The sequence below is a fragment of the Carcharodon carcharias genome, chromosome 19 (assembly GCF_017639515.1).
Source record: "Carcharodon carcharias isolate sCarCar2 chromosome 19, sCarCar2.pri, whole genome shotgun sequence".
Lineage (NCBI taxonomy): Eukaryota > Metazoa > Chordata > Chondrichthyes > Lamniformes > Lamnidae > Carcharodon > Carcharodon carcharias.
In genome coordinates this window covers 45,920,445-45,945,898 of record NC_054485.1, presented here as the reverse complement: position 1 = coordinate 45,945,898, position 25,454 = coordinate 45,920,445, and the positions used below count along the sequence as shown (strand labels likewise).

The 25,454-nt window shown below is 43.6% G+C and overlaps 1 protein-coding gene across 1 annotated transcript in view; it reads right to left on the bottom strand.

The window, feature by feature from the left end:
• Nucleotides 1-25,071, bottom strand: part of LOC121291515 (glutamate receptor ionotropic, kainate 3) — a 558,849-nt gene extending 533,778 nt beyond the window's left edge. Inside the window, exon 1 of the mRNA XM_041212818.1 lies at nt 24,910-25,071. Within this exon, the coding sequence (XP_041068752.1) occupies nt 24,910-24,994 (85 nt within the window). The 5' untranslated portion in view covers nt 24,995-25,071. The remainder of the gene's footprint in view (nt 1-24,909) is intronic.
• Nucleotides 25,072-25,454: the final 383 nt, after the last annotated feature.

Sequence of the window (25,454 nt, the reverse complement as noted above, 5' to 3'; positions counted from 1 at the left end):
GTTTCTGATGGCTTTCAGTTCAATTACTGCCTTCTATCACACTGCCAGACACCTATCATCCTGTATGTATTGTACTTTAACGATGCTTGGCACTTGCTGAATACTTGCTGAATCCTGCACCTCTCCATCTCCACATTCCTCTCATGTCTGGTGTTCATTAAAAGGATCATGCTGCTTTATTCAGTAAAATCTTTTTGAAGCCCTGCAGTTCATAGTCGGGAACCAGAAGCAGTCTGTGTGCACTCCTGCTGTAATGCATTATTTATAAAACACTCATGTCACCAACAATTTCTAGAAATCATGTTTAGCGAAAACACAAGCACTCCATTTCATAGAGTCAGAAGGTCTGGTTCCTTGCGGGAACTTCGTTTCATGAAAAGATTGTCGAGGACTGGTCCTGTCAGAACCTCCTGCAGATGAAGAATGCCAGGCTTTCCTGCTGTGGGAATGCATCATTTTAGATGTTTGGCGACTGAAGGTTTACTTTTTATATTATTCAAAAAAAATCTTTCAAGTGATGTAACCCACTACAAAGTAAATGGAGCTAATTTTGACTTTACGCTGGTGAAATGTAAAATGGATTGTCAATTTGCTATCACTCGTTTTACACTATTGCACAATTATCTCTGATTTATATTTTCCTTTTTGTATCAATGTTGCTTTCAATTTCTCCTCTTGCCCTTCACATGTCTCTTTGTGCCATGCTTCAGTAACAAACCTCTGTCATTGTGGCCGTGTTTTTGACTGCTAGGGGATTTAAGAGGTGGTACATTTGTGAGTGTTCATTATCCTCACTGACATGCAGTGTTGAGTTTCCTCACCGTAGTCGAGGTCAGCGATTCACCAGGTGGGGAATGATGAATGCGGCCCTGCCTACCCAGCGTAGCCAAGATAGGCCGAATGGTCTTCTTCGTCTGTATTTTCCATGATTACATCTGTGGCATCACATGTTGGTGTGACATCTGGGGAAGTTTCATATCTTGGTTGTCAACCTTTTTGGTATATTTTATTTCAACCTGTCTTTCATTGCTTGCTATTACATCAAAATTATCTATTGCTCTGACCTGGTAATCTTTCAAAGGTCACAAATGCCTTTTCTTAATTCTGACCAAGTCAGTTGGCAAAATGAAGGTTTTTGTCTCAGCAACAATATCCAGAAATACAGTAAACAAGCACTAATAAATGCGGTGAATATATTGTGATGCTCCTCTTATGTCAAACAGCCACTTCAAGAGAAAATGACAACAACTAATTATATTTACATAGCACCTTTAATATAACGAAATATCCCAAGGTGCTTCATGGGAGCATTATAAAACAAAATAGAACAGGGAGCCGCATAAGGAGATATCAAGGTAGATGACCAATAGCTTGGTCAAAGAGATAAGTTTTAAGGAATGGAGAGCTGTGGGGAGGGTATTAGAACTGTAATAGGACGGTATTACAGCACAGAAGGAGACCATTTGGCCCATCTAGTCCATGCCAGCTCGAGGACATCCAGGTGCCATTTCCAATTCCATCTTCCTGCACCCGGCCCATAGCCCTGCAGCTTACAGCACCTAAGGTGCAGATCCAGGTACTTTTTAAAAGAGTTTAGAGTTTCTGCCTCTACCACCAACTTGGGCAGCGAATTCCAGACACCCACTACCTTCTGCATAAAAAAATTCTTCCTCATGTCCCTCCTACACCTTCTGCCACTTATCTTGAAACTATATCCCCTAGTTCTAGAATTCTCCACCAAGGGAAACAATTTTATCCTGTCCACTCTATCTATTCCCTATATAATTTTGTACACCTCAATCAAGTCACCTCTCAGCCTTCTTTGTTCTAAGGAAAATAACCCAACCTATCCAATCTCTCCTCATAGCTACACTTTTCTAACCTTGGCAACATTCTTGTAAACCTCCTCTGCACTCTCTCTAGAGCTATTATGTCCTTCCTGTAATGTGATGACCAGAACTGCACACAATACTCCAATTGTGGCCTCACCAGTGTTTTATACATTTCCAACATTATATCCTTACTTTTATATTCTATACCTCTGCCAATGAAGGAGAGCATTTCATATGCCTTCTTTACAACCTTGTCTACTTGAACTGCTGCCTTCAGGGACCTATGTACTTGTACACCAAGATCTTTCACTTCATCTACCCCTCTTAATATATTCCCGTTTATTGTATAATTCCTGTAACTGTTTGACCTCCCTAAATGTATGAACTCACACTTCTCTATGTTAAAATCCATCTGCCACTTTACTGCCCACTCCACCAACCCATCTATATTGTTTTGAAGATTATGGCTATCCTCTACACTATCCGCTACTCGGCCAATCTTTGTGTCATCAGAAAATTTCCCAATTGTGTCCCCCACGTTCACGTCCAAATCGTTAATATATAACACAAACAGCAAGGGTCCCAACACCGAGCCCTGTGGAACACCACTTGAGACAACTTTCCATTCTCAGGGGCATCCACCGACCAATACCCTTTGTTTCCTGTTACAAAGCCAACCTTTTATCCAGTTTGCCACATTACCCTGAATCCCATGGGCTTTTACTTTCCTGACCAATTTGCCATGTGGGACCTTGTCAAATGCCTTGCTAAAACCCATATACAAACATGCACTGCACTAGCTTCATCAACCCTTCTTGACACTTCCTCAAAGAATTCAATCAAATTTGTGAGGCAAGACCTTCCTTTAACAAATCCATGCTGACCATCCCTGACTAGTCCATGCCTTTCCACCTGACAGTTAATTCTATCTCTCAGGATTGATTCTACTAATTTGCTCACCACCGATGTAAGATTAACTGGCCTATAATTGTTCGGCATTTCCTTTGATCCTTTTTAAACATTGGAACTACGTGCTCCGGTCCTCCAGTACCTCCCCTGTATCTAGTGAAGATTGGAAAATCAGCTCAGAGCATCTGCTATCTCCTCCCTGACTTCCTTCATTAGCCTCGCAAACAATCCATCTGGCCCCGGTGACTTATCAACTTTCAAGGATTTCAACCCTTCGAGTATTTCCTCTCTCTTTATTCCAAAGCTTTAGGCCTGGGCAACTGAAAGCATGTCCACCAGCAGTGCAGCAGTTAAAATTGGGGATGCACAAGAGGCTAGAATTAGAGCAGCGCAGCTATCTTGGAGGGTTGTGGGGCTGAATGAGATTACATAGATAGGAAGGGATAAGGATATGGAGGGATTTGAAAACAAGGATGAGAATTTTAAAATCAAAATGTTGCTTGACTGGGAGCCAGTGTAGGCAAGCACAACGATGATAGGGGAATGGGACTTGGTGCAAGTTAAGACAGGGGCAGCAGAGTTTTGGATGACCTCAAGTGTATAGAGGGTAGATTGTGGTCCACCAGCCTGGAGTGTGTTGGAATAGTCGAGTTTGGATGTAACAAAGGTATGAATGACAGTTTCAACAGCAGATCAACTGACAGGGGCAAAGTCGCGCAATGATACAGAGGTCAAAATAGGCGATCTTAGTAATGGCACGAATATGAGATTGGAAGCTCATCTTGGAATCAAATGTGACACTGAGGTTGTAAAACAGACTGGCTTAATCTCAAACTGTTGCCAGGGAGAGGGAGGGAATTGATAGCTTAGGATCAGAATTTGGAGCAGGGTCCAAAACCAATGGCTTTAGTCTTCCCAATATTTAATTGGAGGAAATTCCTGTTCATCCAGTAATAGACACAGTAGTCAAGCTCAGGAGCTTACCATACTGTGAATCATGGGTGTATTAGACTCAGGGATCTTTAGAAATTTGCCTTTTCTTTGCAGAGCAAGCGATAAGGCACACATATACAAGCCTGCACATACACACTTGTTTGAAATACTGCATTTCTGGCTACTGTATGATTGTTGTCCAATGTCAGGAGTAGATCTGTTCGCCAGAGGCTACCACTGGAAGGCACCAGAAAAATTCACTTCGTCCAATGGGTCTTCCAAGAAGTGCGCTACTATGGGTCCAAGTGCTATAAACCAGAAAGAACCATAAAGGCAAGTGTATCAGTCACATCTTCATGCAGGTTTTATATCCTTTAGGTATAAGAGTAACTTACAAAGAAAACATGAAAGCACAGTAATGTATATACCAGGCTTTATAATAAATGCCATTAAAATTGGAGTGAAATAATAGACAGGCAATTATAATCTTAGGCCAGTTTCAACTTATTCAGAATGTAGAAGGAACAAATAAGCTGTAATAATATATAGCATCTTAAAAGGTCTTCAGTATTTCTTAAAGCACTTTGCAACCAATGAATTACTTTCTGGAGTGCATTCACCGTTGTGGAGGAAAATCCAGCAGCCAGTTTGCCCAAAGCAATTAATTAGTATTTTTGAAATGTTGGATAAGGAAGAAGAGTTAGCCAGGATACCTGGAGAACTCCCTGCTCTTACTTCAACATAAGAACAGCAAGACAGAAAAAAAGCCCAAGGTCTATCTAGTTTGGCTGCTGCCCTCCTAGTAGTCATATGGTACAATAATAATGAATGTTGTTAATGAATCATAGCACTCAATCTCTAACAATTCCTCTACAACTGATGTAAGAAATGACACAAGACAAACCCGTGCTGAAGATCTTTTGGAACCACTGGTCCAATTCTTCCTTTTGCAAATATGACATGGAATCATTTACATTTACTTGTTTGCTTATTTATTTATTGGTCCACGGGATGTGGGCATCACTGACTAGGCCAGCATTTATTGCCCATTGTTAGTTGGCCTTGAGAAGGTGATGGTGAGCTGTCCTTCTGAACTGCTGCAGTCCATGTGGTGTAGGTACACTCACAGTTCTGTTAGGAAGGGAGTTCCAGGATTTTGACCCAGCGACAGTGAAGGAACAGTGATATGGTTCCAAATAGGATAGTGTGTGGCTTGGATGGGAATTTGATGGTGGTGCTGTTCCCATACATCTTCTGCCTTTGTCCTTCTAGGTGGCAGAGGACCCGGTTTGAAAGGTGCTGTCGAGGAGCCTTGGCGAGTTGTTGCATCTTGTAGATGGTACACGCTGCTGCTACTATGCATCAGTGGTGGAGAGAGTGAATGTTTAAGGTGGTGGATGGAGTGCCAATCAAGCAGGCTGCTTTGTCCTGAATAGTGTCGAACTTCTTGAGCGTTGTGGGAGTTGAACTCATCCAGGAAAATGGAGAGTATTCCAACACACTCTTGGCTTGTGCCTTGTAGATGATGGACAGGCTTTGGGGAATCAAGAGTTGAGTTAATTGCCACAGAATTCCCGGCCTCTGAGCTGCTCTTGTAGCCACAGTATTTATAAGGCTGGTCCAGTTCAGTTTCTGGTAAATGTTAGCCCCCAGGCTGACAGAGGAAGTTTAATGCCTCTTCCGAAAGGGGCACTCTGGGGCGTCTCTTTCAGCACTTCTGCAGTATAGAGTACACGTTAATTTTTAAATAATTACTAGAAACAGTACAGCTCTATTTATTGAGTCCATCATCTTGGAGCTACCTCAACTTCTGATGAATGTCAGCCAGAAGCTGTTTCCTCTTGGTCTAGTGAGCTATTCAAATTAGAAACAAATCCACGTAAACATGTTTGTGTTTGGAACAATTGTGTAACCCATACTTAATCACTGTCTTGAACTCTCCCTTTTTATATGTTTACTTCAGTCCTTGCACTTAATACCAAAATCAATTCATTAGAATTTCTGGATGACACAGCTATTTATTTATTCAGCACTTTCTCACATTCCATTAAAACCAAATCATTCCTCCAATGTCACGGGACTTTGAGTACAGTGAGCCAATTTAATGTTCCTGTGGAAGTGTTGGCAGATAAAGAAAACATCCAGGCAATTGACATGCTTAACACAAAAGATATGCTACCCTTAGCAAGGGATCAGTTGCAGACTCCAAGCAAGGTCTCCACTGGTTCAGTCTGCTTCCTACAGTCACAGCAAAAGATGTGAGTCCCAGGTTATTTATAATTACTCAATTAAGATTGCAGACCTCAAACAAAGTGAAATACATAATATCTGCAAATGGACCACACAGCAGTAAGTGTTGTATAGGAGTATCATTGGACAGTACCAGAGATTTTGTTGCAAGCACCAAAATTAGTTCATGATTATTGTTTAATGTAAAGATTTAAAATTGTGTAAACTGTCAAGAAATCTACTGGCTGCGTGTCTGCAGGAAATTTCTACAATGACATGGGATCCTTACATGCACCTGAGATGACAAGGAAGTTTAATGTCTCTTCCCAAAGAGATACTCAAAGGAACCTCCTTTTACACTCTCCAGCAGAGAGCACACAATGGGCCTCCTTCTGTCCCATAAAACTTTCTATGCTTCTTTGACTTTAGAGATACAATTTAGGTGCATGGACTGTTTTTGGCAATTCCATAAACCTAAAGTGCAGTCAAGTCCCAAAGATGACATCTTTTGTAGTATGATCCATGCAGATAACATTCCGTAACATCTGCTGTGCTTATTCCTTCTGAGTCTGGGCTCTGCAGTGCAGATGTTGCTCAGAACTAGGTCATGTACTGGGTGTTCTGGTAGAGGTGGCATGTGGAAAAATTATACTCTAATACTGAGACAAATTGCCACATGTTGGACAGGTGAATGTAGTCCTTGCTCTGACTCTCTGGTCTCATTACGATTGCATTTAAGTTTTGAGGTGTCTTTTGACCTGAGGAAAAGAACAGTAGTACTACCAGCATTGATCTATTGCAAAATTCTTCTTGTTTGGGACACAGAGAAGAATGGAAGGATTGTTAGCCATTTTGGCAACATGGCATCAAACACAAAATGAAAACTGGCAATGTGCAATAACATGGAGAGACAATCTAATAAAGGGTCCAACTCTAAAGGGGTGCAGGAGCAGAGGGACCTGGGTGTATATGTGCATAAATCATTGAAGGTGTAAGGATAGGCTGAGAGAGCAGCTGATAAAGCACACAGTATCCTTGGCTGCATTAATAGGGGCATAGAGTACAAGAACCAGGAGATTATCTTGAACTTGTATAACTCACTAGTTTGGCTTCAACTAAGGCATTGTGCCCCATTCTAGGCACCACAGTGGAAAGATGTGAAGGCATCGGAGAGAGTGCAGAAAAGTTTCACAAGAATGATCCCAGGGATGAGGAGCTTCAGTTACAAAGATAGATTGGAGAAGATAGGACTGTTTTTCTTGGAGAAGAGTAGGCCGAGAGGAGATTTGGCAGAGGTATTCAAAATCATGAGGCATCTGGACAGAGTAGATAGAGAGAAACTATTCCCAATCATGAAAGGATTAAAAACTAGAGGACACAGATTTAAAGTAATTAGTAAAAGAAGCAAAAGTGACATGAGGAAAAACATTTTCACACAGCGAGTGGTTAAGGTCAGGAATGCACTGCCTGAGGGTGGCGGAGGCAGGTTCAATTGAAGATTTATAAGGGAATTAGACTGTTATCTGAAAAGGAAGAATTTGCAGGGTAACGGGGAGAAGGCAGGGAAATGGCACTAGGGGAATTGTTCATTTGGAGAGTAAGCGAAGACATGATGGATCGAATGGCCTCCTTTTGTGTTGTAAGGATTCTAAATTCTGCAAAATCACACAGCTATGCATTTTAAACAAACACTAATTATTGATGGCCAACTCCCGGCCCTCCTCACCCCCCCTTAACAATATGATTTCTGTACTGAGCACAGCATTAAAGCTGAGGATTCAGCTCATGAAGCACAGCATTACAGCTGGAGTTGGCATATAGCATTACATTTGGCATCCCTGCACACTCTGCCATGTTTTATTGGGGTGGGGAGGGTGTGGGGGGTTGGGGGGGTGGGGGGTGGTGGTGGTATCCCATATGCTGAGTGCTGATATACAGTAGGAGTTGCAAAGTGGATTAAATAATAATGTCCAATAGACTTAATGTCTTAATTATAGGGATAACTTGTTCAGTGCCTTCTCATTTCAGTTGATTTTGGCTAGTAGAATATTTTCCATCCAGGTTGTATTAGTCAGACTTGATGAAAAAGTTTGATACCCGGTGATTTAGTTTTTGGTTGTGTTTGTGCCAAAGCTCTACCGCAATACCAAGTAATGTTGCTTTAGAAAGCAGAAAGACTGCTGTATTTTCAGTCTGCCAGCACAGAACACAGTTCACCTGCACAGGATAATGATGCAGTTTCCCAATTCCCCAGATGTTCCACCCACAAGCAGGATTATTTATCTAGTGCTTCCATCCTGTCCAATTGCCCTGAAATTAAAACAAAAGTGTTGCCGTTACTCTAGCGCCATGTGCAGCAACCAGCCTGTTGCAACGCCCCCTGAAATGTGTCAGACTCGCAGACCCTCTTTACTGAGTGTGGTTCCTTTTGCCAAGTCGCGCTGACAGGTTTATTTCAGTGCTGCTGCAGAGTGGGGTGAGACCCATAAGACATAGGAGCAGAAGTATGCCATTCGGCCCATCAAGTCTGCTCTGCCATTCAATGAGATCCTGGCTGATCTGATAAACCTCAACTCCACTTTCCTGCCTTTTCCCCACAACGCTTGATCCCCTTACAGATCAAAAATCTGTCTATCTCGGATTTTTACATTTTCATTTCTATCTCACACCCACCCATTGGAAACTGCTGGCAGCAACTCAACACGAAGGTGTTATAAAAACCACCAACTGCAAATGCTTTGCAGCACTGAAATTTTGGGCTCAAACGACTTCTAACCTGTTGGGTGCAAGCCCGCAACACAAAATATCGACAGTGTGGCACCGAAACAGCGCTCTCTGCGGTAGGCCATACAGATGAGTAAAGTTAGAGTTGGAAAGGTCTCATCTTAGCCTGCATTCTGCATGGATTGGGGTTACATTGAGGGTGTTACACCTGTGGGCTAGAAACTCATCTTGGATGGTACCAGATGGGTTGCCCATTCTACACTGTGCCTGATGTTTAATTCCATTGGCTGCAAAGGACTGATAGCAGGCTGATGTATGAGAATGTATGTATAACAGAGGCTCATCCAACACTGCCCGTTTTGTGCCATCGCTCAAGAGGAATTCCTGAATCTATGCCTATCTAGATGCCAACTAGGTCCAGCTGACCAGAAAATAATAAACCTCAATATAAAAAGCAGTTATTTCATCACACTCTTTGTAACTTCTAAGAAGGCAGAACTCAGGAAGAAAGCATCGATTTATCACTTCCTGTCGAAACTTCAGTTTACTGCCTCAACCACACCCACCTCTCCCAGTTCTCAGTCAAACCATTAAAGCAACACTCCACGTAGAACCATAGAAAAGTTACAGCTCAGAAGGGGGCCATACGGCCCATCTTGTCCATGCCAGCCCGAGGACACCCAGGTGCCCTTTCTAATCCCACCTTCCTGCACTCGGCCCATAGCCCGTATCCAGTTACGTTGTCCTAAACCTTAAATATCCTTTTTTTCCAGCTGCCGATGGACCCGTTCTGTATTTTCAGCACTATTTGGTCCCCTGTGTATCTACATCACTTGCATTGACTATTTTGAACCAGAACAAGTGGTGAACACCAGATTGTGGGTGGAAGAACAAATCCTGACCAGTTCCTCGCTTCCTCTACCCGCGCAGGGTTATCTCACTCACCTAGAATTGCAATCGACACATGTAAAACACTTGACCCCATAATGCAAACGGTGCGATTCCTTCCTTATGCTAATGGCTCAAGCTCTGAACTCACCCGCAATGCCACAATAAAAGCCAGTTCCTACACCGCCACAGAGCAATAGCTTTATCAGTCTTTAGCGTTCGTGAAGCCCAGCACGACCTCTTAACAATCTGTGAGGCATCCAACTGCAAAGGTCCGGGAATTATTATGCCAGATGCTTGAAAATAGCATTGCTGTCTAAAACAGTACATTAACGTCGGTTAGAAAACGCCGCAGCTGCCGGCATTCGCCTCAGCCTGCGCAAGGCAACAGTGACATTTGTAACTAAACAGTAAATGTTTCTTAGCTTCTCCTTCAAAATGATATAAATTATTTCACACCACTGTCCCCGTCAAGATTGAAGAAACTCTTGCCAAAATTGTAGATCCAATTTATACCGAGAATCAGTAACTATCCCCGCGTGATTCATACTTAGGGAAACTGAAAAAAGACGTAACATTTTTGGCGGAGCAAGATTTGAAGTCGCTATCACAGCCGAGGGAGGGATAAGCGAGGGAGAACGCCAGCAGTGATTTTTTTAATATTCTTTCATGGGATGTGGGCCTGGCTGACTGGGCCAGCATTTGTTGCACACCCTTATTGCTCTTGAGTAGGTGGTGGTGAGCTGCCTTCTTGAACTGCTGCAGTCCATGTGGTGTAGGTAACAGTGCTATTCGGGAGGGAATTCCAGGGTTTTGACCCAGTGATATAGTTCCAAGTCAGGATCCTGTGTGGCTTGGAGGGGAACTTGAAATTAGTGGTGTCCTTATGCATCTGCTCCTCTTCTCCTTCTAGGTGGTAGAGGTTGCAGGTTTGAAAGGTGTTGTCGAAGGAGCCTTGAAGAGTTATTGTAGTGCAGCTTGAAAATGAGACCCATGGAAAGCATGGCCAATGGCTGAAATATGACATGCATGGGCACAAAACTTGTAGTATGGTCCCCATTATCTTCTTCACTACACTGTCTGATAGTGAGTTAGGGATTATGGCGATAGCGTGGGAAAGTGGCATGAAGGTAGATGATCAACCATGATCAAATTGAATGGTGGAGCATGCTTGACAGGCCAAATGGCCTACTCCTGATCCTATATTCCTATCCATTGACATCAATAGGACTGAGTCTGAAACATGAATCTTACTTTGGCAGGAAGAATAAAACAACAAATTCCAAGGTGCAGAGGGATCTAGGTGTTCTAGTACATGAGTCACAAAGTACAGCAAGTAATCAAGAAGGCTAATGGAACACTATCTTTATTATGAGATGAATTGAGCTTAAAAGTAAGTCTATCCAGCTCCATCTGTCCCAGCTCCCTCTGCCAGATTATATTATATCACCTCATGTCTCTATTTCCTTGGTTCTGATGAAGAGTCATATGGACTCGAAACATCAACTGTGTTCCTCTCTGCAGATGTTGTCAGACTTGCTGAGTTTTTCCAGCTATTTTGGTTTTTGTTTCAGAGTTCCAGCATCCGCAGTATTTTGCTTTTAAAAGTAAGGATGTTATGCTTCAGTTATACTGGGCATTGGTGAGGTCACATCTTGAATACTGTGTGCAGTTTTGGTCCCCTTACTTAAGAAAGGATGTAAATGTGTTGGAGGTGGTTCAGAGAAGGTTTACTAGACTGATATCTGGTTGTCTTGTGAGGATAGATTGGACAGGCTGTGCTTGTTTCCACTGGAGTTTAGAAGAGTAAGGGTGACTTGTCTGAAATATGTAAGATCCTGAACGGCCTTAACAAGGTGGATGCAGAAAGGATGTTTCCTCTTGTGAGTGAGTCCAGAATTAGGGGGCACTTTTTTAAAAATTAGGGGTTGCCCTTAAAGGCTAGAGGAGAATTTTTGTTCTCTCAGAGTGACTTTGGAACTCTGCCTCAGAGGCAGTAGAGGCAGGGTTCACTGAAATTTTTAAAGCAGAGGTAGATGGATTCTTGTTAGGCAAGGGAATCAAAGGTTATCGGAGATAGATGGGAATGTAGAACTTGAAACAGAAACAGGTCAGCCATGATCTTATTGAATACCGGAGAAGGCTTGAGGGGCAAAATGGCCTACTTCTGCTCCTATTTCATGTGTTCATAAGCACCTACCTCTGGTGGTAGGACATAAGAAGATAGGGACATAAGAAATAAGAGCAGAAGAACACCTGGATCCCTCTGCACCTCGGAATGCACCTTGAAATGCAATTCCACTAGTTCTGTGTCCCCATCCAATTTCACTCCAATCTCCGGACTGATTCACAGAACTGAACCAGGACCCTGGGGTCCATTATTTAAGCCTGAATATTCAAGATATTGTGATTGACATTTAAGAGGAAGGAGCAAGAACCACACAACATGCAGTGGGGAAAGTTGGCGGTCTTCAAAGGGGAGTTGAAGGGAAGAAAAAGGTTACTGCGATACGGGGAAAGAGTGGGACTAAATGGATTGTAGTTTAAATGAATAGGTCCAGACTCAGTGGAGTGAATGGCTTTCTGTGCTGTACCACTGTATGATTCTATGGGCCTAATTTTAACTCCATACAAATGGATGGATTGTGCAGTTAGGGGAAGGGTGGGGCCCATTAGGGATTTAATGGTGAACTTCTTGTGGATCGAGAGGGCATGGCTGAGGTACTAAATGAGTACTTCACAGCTTGCAGCGCTAAAGAAGACAATTCTGCCAATGTCATAAAAAAGGAGGAAATCATAGATAAAATATCATAGCTAAAAATAAAATATAGGTAAACAGGAGGTACTAAAAATGATTGGCAGTGTTCAAAGTAGAAAAGATGCCTAGTCCAGATGGGATGTATCTTTGGTTGCTGAGGGAGGCAATGGTGGAAATTGTGGAGGCTCTGGCCACAATCTTCCAGTCCCCCTTCAGTTTGAGAGAAGTGCCAGAGGACTGGAGAATTGCAGATGTTACATTCTTTTTCAAAAAAGGAAGAGCAGAATAAAGTAAGCAACTGCAAGCCAGTCAGCCTTTCATAGGTGTTAGGAAACTTTTAGAGACAATAATCCAGGGCAAAATGATTTGGCAGTAAGAAAAGCATGGGTTAATAAATGAAATCCAGCATGAATTTGTTAAAGGCAGATTGTGTTTGACTAACTTAATTGAGATCTTTGACGAATAAATGGAAAGGGTTGATGAGGGTTGTGTGGTTGATGTGGTGCACATAGACTAGCAAGGGCAATTTGATAAAGTACCAAACAATAGATCTGTTAGTAAAATTAAAGCCCTGGTATTAAAGCATCGATACAAAATTGGCTAAGGGACAGAAATGAGAGAGCAGTAGTGAATAGTTGCTCTTCAGGATGCATAAAAATGTAAGGTGGTGATTCCTGGTGTTTAGTGTTTAGCACCTCAGTCACTAATCATTTTGATCTATATTAATGATATGGGCTTTGATATACAGGGCATAATTTCCCCAAAGTTTGCAGATGACATGAAACTCAGAAATGTAGTAAAAAGTGGTGAGGATAGTAACAGGCTTCAGGAGGACATGTACTGGTGCAGCTAACAAGCACATGGAAGATGGAATTTAATGCAGAGAAGTGTGAAATGATTCATTTCAGTGGAAAAATTAAGGGGAGCCACATAAACTAAATGATGCAATTTTAAAAGGGAGTGCAGGAACAGAGAGATCTCAGGATATACAAACATAGGGTTTTGAATGTGGCGGGAGAAATTGAGAAGATTATTAAAAAAGCATGCAGTATCCTTGGCTTTATAAGTAGAGGCACAGAGTACAAAAGTTGTACTAAATCTTTATAAAAAGTTGATTTGGCCCAACCTGAGTATTGCCTCTAATTTGTGGTACCACACTTCAGGAAGAAGGCACCAAAAGTGAAAAAAATCAGTTAAGTGGAAAATATGGGTTGCTTTCATCAAAGCAGAAAAGGCTAGGGGGATATTAGAGGTGTTGAAAACCATGAAAGGTTTTGATAAAGTAAATAAGGAAACCTTGTTTGGAGCGGCAGAAATGTTGGTAACCAGGCAATATAGATTTAAGATGATTGGCAAAAGAACCAGAGGTGACATAAGGAAAACAAAATACAATGGCTTTCTATATCTGGAGTGCAATAGCTGAAAGGGTGGTGGAAGCTGGTTCAATGATAATTTTCAAAAGGGAATAGGATAAATACTTGGAGTGTAAAAATGCATAGCACATTGGGAAAGCTCTTTCAAAGAGCTGACATAGGCATGATGGGCCTAATGTACTTCTTCTGGGCTATATGATTCATCATTCTATAATTGTCTGCCCATCTGGGTCACACCTGGTACATGCTTCAGGGAGCTGAGAGGAAATGGAAAGTGAAATCATAAATGTGTTCATGCAGACAGGTCTTATTTAGAAAATAGATTCTCTATAGGACCTAATCCAGATAAAGACATGGTTTCATCAAACATAGAATCCACATTTATTAAATCACTTCTATTATATAAAACGCCTGACATAGGCTTACAATATATCCTGGACAAGATTGTTATATCAAGGTACTAAATATATGCAATTTGATGCCATCTTTCTGCTGGAAACAGCAATTACCCTGTGCATAAAATATATATTTCATCCAAAGTGTGCTTTTGGTCTTTGTGAGATTGTGTTGCTGAATAAGTAGAAGATTTGTCAGCAGATGCTTTTTCTGTGATTCTTAGAAATCTTCACGACAGAATTTGTGAATCAATCCTTCATAAAGCAAGCTGTCTTTCATTTCCAGTTAGATGTGAAGGGTATATTCTGGCCGTGACTCGAAGTGACTGAACGTGAATACTTCTGCTGTTGTCTTATGTTACTTCTTCCATCCACAAGTACATTTCTTCTTCTATTATGTGGACCTACAATGGCCTCCTACCCACCTCTCTGCCCTCAAGGTCCACGAGTAGTTTCATGCAACCGATGGTAGACGTTGCAGCTTGATAGTCTGACGACAGCTTGATCTAACTGTTGCCACTGGGTCATGCATTGCAGTAATACCTGGAAAAACTCAGCAGGTCTGGCAGCATCGGCGGAAAAGAACAAAGCTGACGTTTCGAGTCCTCATGACCCTTCAACAGAACTAAGTAAAAACAGGAGAGGAGTGAAATTTCTCCACCGATGCTGCCAGACCTGCTGAATTTTTCCAGGTATTTCTGTTTTTGTTTTGGATTTCCAGCATCCGCAGTTTTTTGTTTTTATCTCATGCATTGCAGTGCTGCCCCTGGTCTCCCCATTCCCAGGTATCGGTAGCAACACAATCAAGCGCGCTTGTTAAAATTTACATTCTTTCTAACAGCTTTTGGGTGACTCTTCCGCTGTGCAAAATAACACACATCTGATCTTACTGCACATTTTGATCTTACTTAAGCCTGTCACTGCATTATGGTCATTTATGGGTTTTTTTTAACTCTTCATCTCAGTGGTGGCCTGTACTTTCAGCCTTGACCTTTCATCCTGCGGTTCACTCCAAAACAATGGTATCTGCTGCAATGCAGGCAGTCAAAATAAATACGATTTAATTTAAAACCGACACACCCCAACATGAGCCATTTCTCCACTGACCACTCCAATCCTACATACTGTGCAGTGTCTGCCTGCTCCATTACGTACGCCTTACTTTATGAACTGGGTCCAGTGTGTGTACGGTCCGGGTCTACTACGTCCAAAAAGGAAATGCCACCTACATTTCAGAATGAATAGATCGACACAATATTTCTGCACTCCACTGTTTGAAATAGTCTGATTGACATAGCATTTCATTGTGGGGAACGGAGGACGGACGACACATTCCACTTTAGACACACAGCCAAAGAATGAACTAAACGATGGGTTTTGCTCCCAGCGGGACAATCCTTGTGAAGCCACTTTGGAACACGCTGCAAAAGATAACAGAGGCTAAAAACAGAGCAGGATGTTATCTGACGTGCGTTATCATTATTCCAACTCTGCCAACCCCAGTACTAAACCGGTCAGTGTAAAGATCTGAAACGTCATTAAAGAATTTGGAGATATTTCTTTTACGCTCCCATGCCAGACCTGAGGCGTTAACACGCAAACAAGTTTAGCTCTGTAACTTCCCGTGTGCACTGTATACATTTCCGATTGGAAGGGTCGACGCAACAGTCGACTTAACTGCTAAAAACAGGCGCAGACACAAGTACCCGATACGATCACTGGAAGAATAACCTATAATGTTATATGCAACGGAGATTGGCGAGTAACTAGATGGTACATCTGTCAGCGACAACGTAGATTAAGCCATATTTCATCCCCAGGAGTCAAAATTACACGCAGTGTTCCAGTTTCATCAAACTCACATTTTGTGTTCAGTTGTATTTTTGACTAATTGCTAAAGTTTTAGAACAGTTTTATTGCCGGGGCTCTTGAATTGGCATAATCCAGTTGACAATGTCTGTCTGAATATTTTCATAGTGATTTCTAGAATTCGGTGTGAATTCCTTTCCATGCGCAAACTTCCTTCTACTTGCCACAACACACTCGTCTAATGGCGATGCAAAGGTAGGAGTTGAGAGCGGGGTTGAGTCTCGGCCGCTACACTTCCCCTCTCCCTGTTCTCTCCTGTCTACCCTGACTTAACCCCAACTGCAGATGGCGGGTTACCAACTGAGATTAAAGGCACTGGCAGAGAACTAAAGGTGAATTAGCACCGGGGAGAGATGTATCAGGACATTTTGAGTAAGAAATTTAAATCACGAGAGGTCTCTTAAGGGGTCTAGATTCAAAACTTTAACACATCCATGTTCTTTTCTGCTCGTGCTGGCTGACCCAGTGTTTCCAGTATTTTCGGTCTTCGGTTTGCCCGTGTCCACTTCGTGTACTTAAGATTTTTTAAAAATCTCTACTGTAGCCCACTTGGCTTCAGACAAAGGAATAAACCCTCTCACGGGGTGTTTGCTGCTTGTTTACACCACAGGAATTCTGTTAGGAGACGGATCTTTCCAATTGACTTCCATCCGATTCTTGACAATTTCCTAAATCATTTTGCGAACTTTTCCAGCGCGTGCATAAGCCGATTCCGGAGTAGAGTCGTTGGAATTTATCAAGAACTGGGAGGTTAATGCCACAATGGAAATGAGCGATCCGGCGTTATCACAGGGAAATTAAATAGTGATGTATGCGTATGTGTCTGTCTCTGTGTGTATGTATGCGTGTGTCTGTGTGAGAGAGTATAATGTGTGTGTTTGTGTATGTCCGTCTGAATGTGTCTGTGAGAGAGTATGTGTGCATAAGTCTGTGTGTATCTGAGTGTGTGTATGTCTGTGTATATCTGTGTCTGAGAGTACATGTGTGTATCTTTGTGTATGTCTGTTGGGAGAGTAATATGTGTATGTGTCTGTGTGTCCGTATCTGTCTGTGTGTCTGTGAGTCTGTCTGTGTGTGTGTGTGTGTGTGTGTGTGTTTTAATCGCCATCATAAGCGTGTAGACCCAGAGCTGACAGGAAGCTGGGAGTCCAGGAACAGCGAGAGTAAAAGTCCTTGTTTGAAAGCTTCGATGTTAGAAAGTTCTGTGTTTTAGTAATTGTTTTTAAGTCTTTATGAATGGACGAGCTTGGCGTGGAAGATATATTTTGCATAAAAATAATTAGGACTATAAATTATAGCGAAGTCAATTAATTTCCTCGTTTGATATACTAGGCTACATCTAGATTTCTATCTGTGGAATATTCCCTGTCTCTTTCCTGTCATGTAGGAAGATACGATTTCGTTAAGAACATTGCAATAGCTTCTGCAGGTTAGGAAGGGAACGATTTTATATTAAAACTGTCCGTGTGTCTATGAATGCTCAAAGATACTTTAAAGCCCCTTGGGGAGAAAGGAGGAGAATTTTCGGTTAATTTCCATCTTTACGATTTCTTTGCACATAATGAGCGATAAAGCGGGAACTTGCGTGAGATTTTCCTCACCAAAAGTTCTCCCCTTGAGAACACCGAATCTCTTGCTGGGTCCCACAGAGAGAATTCCCCCTCCAGACCCTACCCCAGCTGCCCCCGGTTCGTGTGCGAGTGTTGACACTGGATGCAGCCGGCATCAAAGACGATCAGAACTAATCAGAATTACCTGGAAAAACTCAGCAGGTCTGGCAGCATCAGCGGAGAAGAAAAGAGTTGACGTTTCGAGTCCTCATGACCCTTTGACAGAACTTGCGTTCGAGTCCAAGAAAGAGTTGAAATATAAGCTGGTTTAAGGTGTGTGTGTGGGGGGCGGAGAGATAGAGAGACAAAGAGGTGGAGGGGGGGGGGGGGGGGGTGGGGGGTGTGTGGTTGTAGGGACAAACAAGCAGTGATAGAAGCAGATCATCAAAAGATATCAACGACAATAGTACAATAGAACACATAGGTGTTAAAATTAAAGTTGGTGATATTATCTAAACGAATGTGCTAATTAAGAATGGATGGTAGGGCACTCAAGGTATAGCTCTAGTGGGTTTTTTTTTAATTTTAATATATAATGGGAATAGGTGGGAAAAGGAAAATCTTTATAATTTATTGGAAAAAAAAGGGAAGGGGGAAACAGAAAGGGAGTGGGGATGGGGGAGGGAGCTTACGACCTAAAGTTGTTGAATTCAATATTCAGTCCAGAAGGCTGTAAAGTCCCTAGTCGGAAGATGAGGTGTTGTTCCTCCAGTTTGCGTTGGGCTTCACTGGAACACTTAACCGAGGTTTTCCACCCACGGTCGTTGACAGGGCCCTCAACCGTGTCCGGCCCATCCCCCGCGCATCCGCCCTCACGCCTTCTCCTCCCTTCCAGAAACATGATAGGGTCCCCCTTGTCCTCACTTATCACCCCACCAGCCTCCGCATTCAAAGGATCATCCTCCGCCATTTCCGCCAACTCCAGCATGATGCCACCACCAAACACATCTTCCCTTCACCCCCCTTATCGGCATTCCGTAGGGATCGCTCCCTCCGGGACACCCTGGTCCACTCCTCCATCACCCCCTACTCCTCAACCCCCTCCTATGGCACCACCCCATGCCCACACAAAAGATGCAACACCTGCCCCTTCACTTCCTCTCTCCTCACCGTCCAAGGACCCAAACACTCCTTTCAAGTGAAGCAGCATTTCACTTGCATTTCCCCCAACTTAGTCTACTGCATCCGTTGCTCCCAATGTGGTCTCCTCTACATTGGAGAGACCAAACGTAAACTGGGCGACCGCTTTGCAGAACACCTGCGGTCTGTCCGCAAGAATGACCCAAACCTCCCTGTCGCTTGCCATTTCAACACTCCACCCTGCTCTCTTGCCCACATGTCTGTCCTTGGCTTGCTGCATTGTTCCAGTGAAGCCCAACGCAAACTGGAGGAACAACACCTCATCTTCCGACTAGGGACTTTACAGCCTTCTGGACTGAATATTGAATTCAACAACTTTAGGTCGTAAGCTCCCTCCCCCATCCCCACTCCCTTTCTGTTTCCCCCTTCCCTTTTTTTTCCAATAAATTATAAAGATTTTCCTTTTCCCACCTATTCCCATTATATATTAAAATTTAAAAAAAACCCACTAGAGCTATACCTTGAGTGCCCTACCATCCATTCTTAATTAGCACATTCGTTTAGATAATTTCACCAACTTTAATTTTAACACCTATGTGTTCTATTGTACTATTGTCGTTGACATCTTTTGATGATCTGCTTCTATCACTGCTTGTTTGTCCCTACAACCACACACCCCCACCCCCCCCCCCCCCCCCCCACCTCCTTGTCTCTCTATCTCTCCGCCCCCCACACACACACCTTAAACCAGCTTATATTTCAACTCTTTCTTGGACTCGAACGCAAGTTCTGTCGAAGGGTCATGAGGACTCGAAACGTCAACTCTTTTCTTCTCCGCCGATGCTGCCAGACCTGCTGAGTTTTTCCAGGTAATTCTGTTTTTGTTTTGGATTTCCAGCATCCGCAGTTTTTTTGTTCTTATTTCTGAACTAATCAGATCCTGTCCATAGTCAACAACCCGCCCCACCCCCGACGCCCAAACACACACACATGGATTCACTTTCAATATCGATTACAATTAGGAGCAGGAATTCCGGTCCGCTCCCCAACAGCCAACCCCCACCCCCTCACTGAAATCCAGAGGCGAATTGTAGTTTCCTGAGGTCGTCGAAAGTCAGCACAGAGCCCACAAAGGAATATTTAAAACTCCTTAAACTGGATACAGTGGTAATCTGCAGAGGGCCATTTATCATCAGTAAACCTTCATAAATAAAAGGGGAAAAAACCGGAGAATGGTGGGGAGAACTCAAAGGAATGGGGGGGGGGGGGGTGGTGGCAGAGGGAGGTCTTGTGGCCACAGCCCCTGCACCAGAACTTCCGGGTTCGAGTCCCACACAGCGGAAAGTGCCTTCAGAACGTGGCCCAACAGGAGAAAGAGCGGCTGAGTCTCCTGGTCAGCCAGAACCTGCAGAACAAGACCACAGCTGTACCTTGTCAAGCACAACCATGGACCAACACATGGAGTCCATGATCCCCAGCGCCCTCCTAGGACACGGTACCTGAGGACAGAGAGAGAAGGGTGGAAGGGGGAGAGAAGAAACATGTGGAGCGCTTGGGCAGACCGGGTGGAGAGTTGGGACAGTGACTGCGGGGGGATATAAAGCGGGATCATTTAACAACCCAAGCAATGAAGGTAGAACAAACTGAATGAAATCCGATTATAGAGTGCTTATATAACATCCGGCTGGTCGCATTGTAGAGTATTGAATTCCATTGTACAAAACGCCAAGGAACTGGGATCATCCGGATAAAAAGTTCTCTTTAATTTTGAGAATTGAAGGGGTTTCAGGAGGGAAAGGTAGGTGACAAGGACGCATTTGTACCGTATCTTCAATGTGAATGAGATGCGACATCCCAGCATCCACACAACTGCATCAGCATCAGCGTCCAAACTCTGAATGGGAGGCAGGTACTGACATTGCAAATGGCTGAGAGTGCAATGAATTAGACTTGAACAAGGAGACAGAGGATGTAGGCACCGGGGCGGGGGTTGGAAATAACATTACATGGGCCTCTTGGGCTCCCTTTTGCTTCCCCCGCTGTCCTGATGGATCTCCACTGGCAAACACCCAGATCAGACCCCCACGCCCCCCCTCCTCCCCTCCCCACACACCATTTAATATAGTCTTTGCGCTTTACACCGGACGATCAATGGAGGCTAACCTGTGGGCACCGTGTGGAATAAAACGGGGGAAGGGGAGGGGGATGCAAACAAGCCCAATGGAAACATCAAGTCCCAGTACCTTTGGAGCGAGTGATAGCTCCCCGGATACAACCTCATTCCAGAGTTAAACAATCCGGCCAGTTGCCCACTTTACATTATGAGTGCCCTAACTCGATTCGGCTGGGGTGTCCGAGGAAGCAATTGATTGCCCAATAAATAATTTTCCAACTTTGATTTCCTCCGTTAGAAAGTAGCTCGGCCCCAAACCCGGTTCAAGCCGGAATGAAATGATCTTCAGCCTGCCCGAAGTGAAAGGCAGGGGGAAGAGGGCGGCTCTGACCCACGGGCAGCTTTCAAAGCTATGAATGATCGCCCCATCGCGTCAGCGATTGACCCCGGGGTAGTATCTCCCGCTAGGTAGAAGGGTCTCTGGGAGTTCTGTGATACGAATGAATCCGACTGCCGCAGGTTAGAATCAATCGAGAGAGAGATCCAGCCGCGATTGCTGGCCAAGATCAGTGACACAACTCCGCCAGAGGCTTTGAACACTTAAACTCGGAAGAAGACTGATATCCGAGGCAATAACTCTCGGATATCTGATAACTTCACGCTGTCGTACTCAGTTCTAATCTTGGAAGTCAATGTTTAAAACGGGATATTTTCCTTGCCTATCGCAGCAAGCATTCAAGCAATCCTGACTCCCAATTGTATTTATTAATCAGCTACTTCATAAATTCTAAGCTGCCTATTTGTGTTTATATTGTATAGTCTGTGTATTTAATCTATGGTTATTTGAAGCTTAAAACCTTTGCCTATAATCTTGACCTCTCGGGAGTCACTGTCCTTTTCCTCGAGAGCCTTGCCCGGACAATTGACCCTCCTGATCCTATTCATATACTTACTCTTATGCTTATACTATATATACACAACATTCTCATACTATACTTATTCCTCTTTAGTTCTGATGATGAGTCACACAAACTCGAAACGTTAACTCTGTCTTCCTTTCCACAGATGCTGTCGGACCTGAGTTTTTCCAGTAATTTTTGTTTTTGCTGCTGATCCTATTGTTTTCTGTTGTTTTCAATGTCAAACACCGTCCAAGCGATGCAACCTCGGTAGTGACAGTGTCTCTACCTCTTGCACTGGACAGGCTGGCTCACACCCACTTGCCTTCAGACAAGCTCACTCAGTCTTCGAACCTTATTTAAGTCTGGTTCTGACCAAATTAAGGGACTGACTTGAGACGAAGCTTTAAATGCGACCTGTGCTCGGTGGGTGAATGGATGGAGAGAGGCGAGCTGGAGAATGAACAGCGGAGATATATAGATAAAAGCAAAAAACTGCGGATGCTGGAAATCCAAAACAAAAACAAAACTACCTGGAAAAACTCAGCAGGTCTGGCAGCATCTGTGGAGAGGAACACAGTTAACGTTTCGAGTCCGCATGACTCTTCAACAGAACTAAGGAAAAATAGAATAGGGGTGAAATATAAGCTGGCTTAAGGGGGGAGGCGGTGTTGGGACAAGAAGAGCTGGATAGAGCTGGCCCTATTTTGTTTCTGTAGCGGAGATATATATATATATATATATACACGGGGTTCCACATGGATGGTACCTGTTTTGTTAGTTTTTTAATAATTGGGATGGAACGGAGGATACATCATCTTCAAACTCTTGCTTTATACTTTTCGAAATGTTTCCTCCATTAAGTTTGTTGACTGATGACATAGACGCGGCTACATCCGCCCTCACCAAAGTCACACTGCAGCCACTCTGTGTGGGGCGAGGAATTTGGCTTTGTGAGGAGGTGGATTTTTAAAAAAATGGCCAAAATCATTTCGGAATTCGAGACTTTACTGTTATTTTACAGCCTATCCATTGCAATCTTCCTCCTAGCTCTGCGTGGGGAACGGTTGCAAGCCAACATTTGTCTTTCCTTTTTTGGAGGGGATGCGGTCCTGCTCCCCTTCGGGGTCATGACAACGTACAGATCCGGTCCTAATGATGCTTTGTGTTCGATTCAATTTCCATTTAACCACATTTAAACGTTACCACTACAGAAAATGTAATTCGTTTACACACTAAAAAAATGGAAGGATCTGGCGAGAAATGATCACATTTACTGAAGGTTGAAGCTTAACCATGTTGTGTGATATTTGTTTTGGATTCCCAGTCCCTCCATTGCCCCTTCTGGAAATGATGTGCAAACTGGATCTCCAAACTTTCTCTGGTCAGGAATTTTGGATCCATGAATGTCCACCTTCAGTTTTGAACTCTTATGATAAATACTCTGGGACGGGGGCAAGAATAAAAGATGCATATATATATCCTCCTAGCATTTATTTAATTGAATCCTGCCTTGGTGCACACTTCATGCATTCGGAACTGCCTCTACAGTTCTGTGGAGGCGATCAGAACCGTTTCCCATCTCAAGTCCCGGTTCTGACAGAACAACCAGAGCCTCGTTTGATTGCAGGTAACTGCTCACACTTATCATTTAAACAGGAAATCGGATTCATTCCAGGTTATACATGTGCACAACGTCGCACCAAATACTGGTATTACTAATTATGACCGATCATCGAGGTAGGATCTTAAAACGAAAGACAGTCGTAATCAATAATCCCATGTTTAGCGAACAACCTTCACATCTGCGAACATGTGTACAGTTCCACATGTTAATGTCCACTCCTTCAGGTTTTTCTGTGTATCTGCTTGGCGGTCCCAGGTGGTGGTAAACCACTTGTCTGAAGCTATTTGTCAACAGACACAATCGTATTGATCTTCACTCAGCTGTCTGAAACAGGGGAGCAGTGTTGGAACCGCCTCGTCAGTCACAGAAAGATCAGGCTGCACCTCCCCCAGTTCCACTATCCTTTTTTCTGTTAACTCTCAATCGCGAGTCGGCACATACAGGTAACACGAATTTAAGAGACATCAGCCACTGTAGAAGATTAAACCACACGGATACTATAGGAGATAAGCCTAGCGCGGTGCTGGCATATTTACTGTGCTCTTATGCTCTCGGTGTAAGTGCTTGTTTAAACTAGGCACACGAAACCCAGACAGATAACACTGTCTCTCCCACTCCAGTGCTTCGTGTCCATCTATCATCCTGTCTCCCTCTGTCCCCATGTCTCTGTATCTCTGCCTCTCTAACCCAGTATCTCTACCTGCATATTCTGATAGCTAACCCCGTGTGCTATAAATACATTTAATCACTCGAACTATGATTCATAAATGTCTCCGGTCCATTCTACCCATATCTCTCTCTCCCTCTCTGTTATGCTCTTTTCCTTCTTTTAAACCGAATATGTACAGTTTCTCGCCATGAGTGTGTAGTCACGGTGTCATTTAGTCTCACCGGTCAACCTGTTTTTTACACATGTAGATGTTCAAATACGAGAGACCCCTATCCCTTTAAGTCCGTGTCTCGGAGCTCATTATTCTTATATAAGCACTCGGCAGCAATCTAATTAATTTAGCATTAAGCCAAAATGCACAACTTTAATCATTCTGCCATTCTCCCACTCACAGCAATAATTACATCCATATAAAACGCACAATGTTGGAGCGGGAGGCCGCCCTCTGGCTTTACAGCGGCTGTGACAATAAGCGGACCCGGAGTAGAACTCAGGATCCATCAATAAACGAAGTAGAGCCTCCCTGAGCTAAGTTACTCACAGTGAGAGACAGCAAACTTACAGCAGATTCCTTCAGCTTTGCAGAATCACCGTTCTCTTTCCGTTTAAAATGTGCCCATCACTTGCTCTTACCTAATCTAATGGAATGAACAGTGATGCGTCCTCAAATATCTACCATTAGCCGTGTTTGTGTGTTTTTTTTTCAATGACCGCCTTACAACTAAAGAAACAAGCATTCGGCTTTGTGATGTTTACACCGACAGACCCTGATAGTTAGTAGGTTTTCTTAAGTTGCCGCATGCATTAACTTGCCAGGTCCCATCTCTCAGTGCACACCCCACCCCACCCACCCCCTTTCCCCGCTACCCGGTTTAAAGATTAGCAGCGACACAAAAAAAAACTGAATAGATCTCCTGACAATGCACCCAGGAGCAGAGCGAGTACAAGCACAGTCCCTCAAAAATCAAACAAAGCTCTCATGGTCGAGAGAAACCCTTACCAATGCGAATGACATGAGGCATCCCATGAGAATATCGTATCCAAAACAAGTAAAAAATAAGTCCCGTCCTGTATTCCAAAATCATGCTCAAAAGAGGGGGCAGCCCGCGATTTCTCGTGATCACGAACTGGAGCTGGATTTAATGCAAGATTCCACCGGCTTTCTCCCGCCGCTTTGCCCAGAGTCGAGGAGCTCGGCACAAGCTGGATTTTTTTTTTGGGAAGGGTTGGGGGGGGTGGGGGGGTGGTGGTGGGGGGTGTAGGGGGAGGGGGTGGGATGGGGGAGTGGGGCGTGGGAGGATGGAGTTAAAACTCTTTAGGTGCCCGGAGTGAGCAGATGCTTCCCAAGGCAGTGCAGAAATCTCAACATGATCTTCACGTCTCACATCGGCTTACTCCAATAAAGCGGAGTGTGGAGAACGAGAGAGGCACAACTCTGCAAGGGATCGTGGGAGATACACGTTCAGTCAGAAAGTAGCCAGCGCCAAACCGATCCAAACAATTCACTCCAAATGAGCAGCAGACGCGCGCGCACACACACACACA